The sequence below is a fragment of the Mandrillus leucophaeus genome, unplaced genomic scaffold (genome assembly GCF_000951045.1).
Source record: "Mandrillus leucophaeus isolate KB7577 unplaced genomic scaffold, Mleu.le_1.0 Scaffold23, whole genome shotgun sequence".
NCBI classification, from domain to species: domain Eukaryota; kingdom Metazoa; phylum Chordata; class Mammalia; order Primates; family Cercopithecidae; genus Mandrillus; species Mandrillus leucophaeus.
Genome location: NW_012102365.1, coordinates 1,238,897 through 1,246,889, shown reverse-complemented (window position 1 = coordinate 1,246,889; position 7,993 = coordinate 1,238,897). Strand labels below are relative to the sequence as shown.

Here is a 7,993-nt window from a genome sequence, read left to right as displayed (position 1 = left end):
TTTTTAAAGATGAAGCCTCACTATATTGCCAAGGCTAGTCTGGAACTCCTGGGCTCAAAGGATCCACCCACCTTGGCCTCCCAAAATGCTAGGATTACAGGTGTGAGCCACTGTGCCCGGCTTCCGCTTTCTTCATAGCACTTAACACCATCTGCTTGTCCTGTCCATGAATTTTATTTGTTTCAATGTCTGTTTCCCTCTTCTGAAATGTAAGCTTCTGAGTGTAATGGAGGAGCAAGGGCTTTGTTCACCAATGTATTTCCAGTGTTAGAACAGTGCCTTGCACACTGTGTGTCTTCAATAAAGATATGGTCAATAAATCAATTTCTTTAATCCTATACCTCTGTTTTATGGATGAGGGAGTTAAGGATCACAAAGGGGAAGTGACTGGCAAGAAGTCACATAGCTAGTTGATGCGACTTGAATTCGGGTCTCCAGCCTCCCAGGCTGGTTCTCCCACTCCACACTATTTTAATCTTTCACAGATTTACCTCTTTCCCTCTCTTCCTTTTTTCCCATATGACTAATAGTCTTTACGGGCTATGCTAAGATGGGCACACCAAGTCTTAACAGCTCCAACCTACTCTTTTCCTCCATCAAAGTCCTATCTTACCGTTTGATTTGTTCAACAGTACAGGAATGCCTACTATGTGATGGGATGATGATGCAACACTGAGCAAGACAGAAACAATCCTTGCCTTGGTGGAGATGATGTCTACTTCATAGGATTTATAGTGCTTGGCATACAATGCTCATAAAGAACAGCTGTTATAACTCACTACAAAAAAGTGATTTTCCCACTGAAGGTGTAGAGAAGGAAGTTACGTGGTTCTCACAGAACACCCACTTCCCTGGAGAAACTGACAATTCATTTCTCTCTGTAGCTGCCTTGCCGTGCTCCTGCCTCCACTTCTGGAGGTGGCCTTGGCCCTAGACTGGGCAGAGGACCGGCCCAGTGTACCTACTCTCAGCAGTTTAGTTTCTAGACGCTACACTTTCCATGGCCCCAGTCCTATGGAATTGGAGTAGCTGATCCTAATCTGGGATGCTGGCTCTGATGTCATGCCATTGTGGGGCCAAAATGACCATACTGGCCTCTGATGAAAAGCAGCTATGCTTTACCAGAACTTTATGCTACTTCTTTTTGCTGTGGATAAAAAGGCATTCACGGCCGGGCACGGTGGCTCAAGCCTGTAATCCCAGCACTTTGGGAGGCCGAGACGGGCGGATCACGAGGTCAGGAGATCGAGACCATCCTGGCTAACACGGTGAAACCCCATCTCTACTAAAAAAATACAAAAAACTAGCCGGGCGAGGTGGGGGGCGCCTGTAGTCCCAGCTACTTGGGAGGCTGAGGCAGGAGAATGGCGTAAACCCGGGAGGCGGAGCTTGCAGTGAGCTGAGATCCGGCCACTGCACTCCAGCCTGGGCGACAGAGCGAGACTCCGTCTCAAAAAAAAAAAAAAAAAAGGCATTTATTGGCAGTTTCCAAGGATGCTGGGTGACATTTACATCCATCCTGACACTTGAGGTGACACCAGTCAGGTGTCATTTACCAAAAGCATCCTTTTTGGCCTCTGCCTGATCACTTGAAGATGCCCATCCACCCAAGGACAAAGACTCTGCCTTGCCTGCAACTGCAGGAGCCAAACACTCATCATTTAAAGCCCATGGTCACTAGATATTTTTCACCCTTCCTTCAGTGTTTGCCTTTCAATAGTTAGAAAACCTTGACCCCACTGAGAGGCCTAGTGGGAAGGCCTTAGCCACTTGGGGGTGGCAGTGGCTGCAAGGCAAAAGAGCCAATGAGGTTTAGAGTATTGTTTAGGCTGGACTTGGCTGCTCTCCAGCTATGAAAGAAGGTTAAGGTCATTTGGGGGGTGGGGAGGGAGGAGCCTGGGAAAAGAACTACTGGCCACACCCCTGGGTTCTCTGCTGGCTAGGTTCTATTTACTTCTCAAAAGCAAATTACTCACAGCTCACTGGCCAGCAGTTCTCTTGGCCATGGTAACTCCAGTCAGAAACTGGAACCAGGCTAGGCTCTCCCTGCATTGCAGGAGAGCAGATGAAAGGAACCCAGGAAACCGAACTCCTAGGTAATGCTCCACACACAGTCCAGATATGCACTTTCTAGACTAGCAAACGGAGCTCGAGACCCAGAACAAAAATAGCCATTAGCAATATTGCTTACCAAAATTGTAGATATGAAAAACTTCCCATTTAACTTTTTCTAGAAGAGTCCTAGGAAGGCATCTTGGTTGACAAAGGTTTTCCTTTCTCAATTGAGAAATACTAATTATTCAAATCCTGTTCCTGACCCAAATATTAACAGCCACACTTAGTCTGATGAACACTTGATTGAAATTCTTAGGACAATTTTACCTTGTGTTAAAGACAATAAAAACAAATCTTGCTTGCTGAGCTCCACAGCTAGATCCCTTACTCCTGGTTGGGTTCTCATCCAGAAAGGATGGACATCCAGAAAGACAGGACATTTTAGCTTTGGCATGTTCAAAGTAAACTTCCAAGCAGGGATGACAAGAAAGAAGGTAGTGTGGCATATTAAGAAAAGCATGATCCTTGGAGTCAGGTGGAACTTGCTTGGTGTATGAACTTAGTCTTTCACTTTTCTTAGCCTCTTTCTTCAGCTGTAAAATGGGAGCCACATACTGACTTCACAGGCACAGGATTGTTGTAGGATTGTGATGTGTTATGTCCAGAATATAAGTAGGTACACAATAGAAAACTGTTGTTTGTTTCAGATTTCACTTCTAAGTGTCCACAGTAATAGCATTTTTTCTCTCACTGCTTCTGATTTCTCCTGAGGAACTTGAGGTTTCTCAGTTTCCCTAAGGAAGGGGGTGAACAGAGAAACTATACATTGTGACATTAGCCTCATAAAAGCAACTGCATCTAGCCAACATTGACAGTATCATTCAACTACTACTTAAGTAGATGCTATGTGCCAGGCTGTATGTTAGCACAGGGATGCACCAGAGAACAAAATAACCCTCCCACCACCCTCAATTTACATTTCAGTGGAAGGTGACAGGTAAGTATAACTTGTAATAGGCCAGATGGTAACAAGTGCCACAGGAAAAATTAGGCAGACAAGGGAAATGTAGTGGGGGGGCAGAGATTGCTATTCTAAGTAAGGTGACTAGGAAAAGTCTTACTTATGTATTTGGACAAAGACTTGAAGCAGCTGAGGACTTGAGCCATGCAGTTATTTGGAGAGAGTAGAAAGTACAAAGACTCCAAGGTGGAAACATCTCTGTACAGTGGGGTGAGCAACGGGCAAGACGGATGGTGCAGGAAAGGTAGAGGTAAGCTAGATAACTCAGGGCCTTGTAGGCCACTTTGAGTCTGGATTTTTACTTACTCAGAGCCAGAAGCACTGAAGGCATTTTATCTGACTTACCTTTTGTAGGGGTCCTTTTGGTTGTTCTGTTGAGAATAGGTTCAGCCAGGCAAAGCAGAAGCAGGGAGGCCAATTTGGAGGTATTTCAAGAATCCAAGATGTAACAGTGTCTTGAACTACAGTAGTAGTGCGGGATTGAGGATTACTTTATGAAGAGTGCTAACAGATTGGATGTGGAAGTGAAAGAAGTCAAGGATTTTTTTGGCAAGTGATAGAATGGAGTTGCCATTTACTGAAAGGAAAACACAAAAAACCAAAACTATGGTAGAAGCAGGTTTCTAGTGGGGGAAGACAGGACATTTTAGCTTTGGCATGTTCAAAGTAAACTTCCAAGCAGGGATGACAAGAAGATGGCTGAATGCTCTAGTCTGGAGTCAGGGAAAAGAGCCAGTCCAGAGATATTACAAGTGATTAAGTTGGAGGTTGCCTCCAGATAAATGGTTGTCTTATTTTGGACAGATGCCACTATTTAGGGGAGATCTCACACTAAGGGAAGTTTGCAAAAACAGGACTACCTCCTACCCCCCAACAAAGGTCAAGTTTTAGTTTGAAAATAAAAAGCTTCACAAAAGTCTTACCAAGATTTAATGTACATTTATTCTTAACACGTGGAACATATAGTATAAAGATTTCATACTGAATAAATGATATTCATTAAGCCAAAAAAGGAAAAAAAGGAGGAATTTACATCAAGTTTTAGCTACATTGTTGAAATACAAATATGCAGATTTTATCACTGAAAAAATCTCAATTGTGTTTCTTCATCAGAACTTCAACTGAACCTAGAACTTTTTCACACCTCGATTAGAAAGAAAACAAAACAAAACAAAAACCCAGAAAAAAATAAACTATAAGTTGATTGGCTGCTGAGACAGCAAGGACTTTTTACAGAGACCTGTACAGCATCGCACCAAGAGGGGCGATGTCTGGCAAGAGATTAAATAGCTGTGTCTCGCTTTGTGCAGGTCACCAACTTGTTAACTCGTCATACTATAAAGGGGTAGCTGGGATGAGGACCAAACTGTGGGGATCCAAGGGTATGTGCAATGTACAACGTCATATATATACACACGTGGCAGCGCAGCCGCTGCAGCTAAAGGTTAAAACCAGTTCTAAGAGGTGATCTCAGGGTTATTCATACAATCAAGGAGGAGAGAAAGAGGTCAGGGTGTTGTAGGTTCACACATGATACTTTGGGGGAAAAGCCTTTTTTTTTTCTCCTCAACGTTTAACTAAAAACATTTTTAAAAACTACAGCTTGCTGCTGACCCAGCGTTTTCTCTTGTTTCCATGTGAGACATTATTATTACAGTATGTTTACAGTATCAGGTGTACAGTACAGTACATGAAAGGGTCTACACTCTACTGCACAGGCCTCTCCAGTGAACAGGGTCTGTTCACAACTGCGAACTTCTTGGCTCCTGCAAGATTGTGAATGTACAACAATAAACCACACACAGTTCAGCAGTCACCTTTTTTGTCCTTCAGAATTTTTTTTTTGTATTTTTTTCCTTTTTTTTTTTTTTTTTACCATTAAAAACAGTTATGAAATGTGGCGTCCCGTTGATGCAAGGACTGGGAAAGCCATTTTTATTTTATTTTTTTTTCCCCAAACTCACTGTAAACAACAGTAACTTTGGTTAAAATAAAAAAAGTCTTCTATGTAGGCAGAGCTTTGTCTTTTCAAAGAGGGTGGGGTGGGGTCCTGAGGGGAGTAAGGTGAGGACAAGGAACAGAAAGGCGTGAGGTGGTGGACGGGGGGAGGTGGAAGGAGGAAAGAGAAACAGGAGAGACTTTTTCCCAAGGGAGAAGCTGGACAGCACAGGGTAAACTGGATTCTGAGGTGGTTTTGCATAAATAAAGGGCAACAGTCAGTTTCTAAGTTCTCCACACACGCACACACACACAGGGGGGGAGGTGTCCCACGGCTGTCATGACTGGCCAATCAAAAACAGTACATCACAAATGACTTGTGAAACCAATGAGTTCATCAACGGTGATACCGAGATGTCCAACAGCCGTGATTCGTACAGAGTAAACTCTGAGTGGTTCTCGTCCACCTTGGCCAGGGCAAGCAGCGCGCGGGCAGCCCGCCGCATCATGTCCACACTAGTTGGCTCAAAGGGTGGGTTCTGCATGTGGAGGAGGCTGGCCTGGCTCTGCTGGAACTGCGTGGCGGCAAGGCTGTCCTCTAGGAAGCCCAGGAGGTTGCCGATACTGCCCTTCTGCACTGCAATGGCACGAGCTGCCAGGCTGTCCCCCTGAGCCAGGTTGGCCAGCAGTACCACAGCCATCTCCCGGCACACCGGGTTCTTTCGGTCACTGAGGAAGCGCACCATAGTGCTATACAACTTCTCCAGGCGACTGAAGGGGGGTGTGGCCAGAATCAGGTCCACATTGTTGTCCTGGATGCTGAGTTTGCTGAGGGTTTCCAAGACCAGTCTCTGCGGGGAAAGGACGGCATTGGGGCCCAGGGTGGAAAAGGGGTCCTGGGCTTCAGCTGAAGGGCAAACTGCCCAGTGTAGGAGTCCGTCCAGGACAGGCAGGCAAATGCTCTCGGGGTATGGGGATAGGTCCAACTGCCCCGAGATGTTGGCGAGTGTAACCAAGGTGTTTTCCCGGAGCATCTCCAAGCAGTCCCACCACCACTCCACTTTGTTGCAGCTCACCCCTTGGTCCTGTTCCTCCTCCTTCTCGTAAGTTAGTGGTGCCTGCTTCCGTTCTGGGTGCTTGTGGTGCAGCAGGATCAGCTTGCCCAGGATGAGCAGCAGCCCTGGGTGTTTGGACATCTCAAAGTCATTGCCTGGCACAAATGACAGGCTTCGAATGGTATTGGAGACACAGACACAGCGCTTGGCAAGAGAATCCTGCCAGTCCAGAAGGGTACACAGTGGGGTCTCATCCTTACTGTGGGGTTCGTCCTCTAGGATCTTGATATTCCGGTGGCTCTGTGCTGGGCTAATGCCAAATGGAAACTTGCTGCTCTCCTTGATGGCCTCTGAACTCTTAGCTCCATCCTCGGTCAAGGTGCTAGACCGAGTAGACAACATGTCATCCATAGTGGCTGTGATCCGTTTTTCTGGAGGTCCATCAGGTGGGGGTCCCTCCTGGTCTGTTGTCCCTGGCGTACCCTCCGCTGTTGTCACATGCTTCCGGGGGGCTGGTGGGCAGGGTGCATGAGGCCGGGAAGGCAGCAGCTCTGTCTTGCTTTCGAAGTGGGTCTGGATATGCTCAGTGGTGTCCCCCCCACCAATCCGCCAGTGCAGCAGGCCACTGTCAAACTCCTGCACACGCCCAAGCTTATCTGAGCAGTCCACCACAAATGGGTCATTCTTCTGTACGATCTTTACTGGAAGCTTGTCAAACTTACTGATCAGCTTCTCCTCACTATTCTCTGAAGCTGGCTTGTCCTTGCCTGAAAAGGCTATCTCCTCATCATTTTCAACTACTTCCTCTTCTTCTTCCTCTTCTAGTTTAGGACCTAGAAGTTCTTCTTCTTCTTCCCCACCCTCCATGGGAGCTGGACTAGACACCTTGCTGAACCTCCCAGGATCCAGTAGCGTTCTCTGTCCTGGGTCACCCACCTCATACTCCTTTAAAATGCCAAAGATCTCAATCAGGCATCGTCGGAAATATTCTACAAGGAGCTCTAGCAACCCTGGGAGCTAAAAAGAGAAAGAACAGGAAATAAATTAAGGGATAAAAGTGGTCAAAGAACAGAATCCTTGACTTGAGAGACCTCCCCAAGTCTTCTGTATCAGCTGGGAGAGGCAGAGTTGCTCCTTTCCCAAAGGTTCTCCACAGAGCAAATTGTTCATCTTAATCTCTTCTATGCCCAACACAAAGTTCTTTCTTCTGCCCAACCTACCTTCACATAAGCCTATCTCCAGGAACACTAGCCAACAGCTTTGCACCTCACCCACCAGGGCCAGTCATCTCTTAGCCTTCTCTTTTCCCAATCAATCTTCTGCTGTTCTTCACCAGGCCAGTTTTCAACCTGGTGGTCACTGCCATTATCTCTTTTAGGACATTCTCTCCATCTCACTGCCAAGTGGAACCCAAGCTTAGGCATGGTGACTCAAGCTAAGAGAAGAGAATGCAATGTGGGCAGATGTTCATGGCTCTCTTCTCCAAGCTCCCCAATAGTCTAGGGGGCTGGAACTCCATGGATCTTGCAGCATAAGGAGTGGGATGAGGCTTCAGCTCTCCAAACACTGGTCCAAACTGGGGCTACAGAGACCCAAATTCCACCTTGGATAATATATAGGCCATTTATTTACCTCTAGAAGAAAACACTCCTCTGCAGTCACAATCTTTGGCTGAACAGTAGAGCAGATGGGAAAAAAATAGGGCTTTCAAATTAGATCTAGGGGCTGGAAGCAGTGGCTCACACCTGTAATCCCAACACTTTTTTTTGTTTTTTTTTGAGACAAAGTCTCACTGTCATCCAGGCTGGAGTGTAGTGGTGTGATCTCAGCTGGCTGCAGCCTCCGCCTCCTGGGTTCAAGTGATTCTTTTCCTGCCTTAGCCTCCCGAGTAGCTGGGATTACAGGCGCCTGCCACCACATCGGG

The 7,993-nt window shown here is 46.4% G+C and overlaps 1 protein-coding gene across 1 annotated transcript in view; it reads right to left on the bottom strand.

The window, feature by feature from the left end:
• Positions 1-3,995: 3,995 nt before the first annotated feature.
• Positions 3,996-7,993, bottom strand: part of ARID1A (AT rich interactive domain 1A (SWI-like)) — a 54,413-nt gene continuing 50,415 nt past the window's right edge. Inside the window, exon 20 of the mRNA XM_011981660.1 lies at positions 3,996-7,086. Coding sequence (XP_011837050.1) covers positions 5,353-7,086 — 1,734 coding nt within the window. The 3' untranslated portion in view covers positions 3,996-5,352. The remainder of the gene's footprint in view (positions 7,087-7,993) is intronic.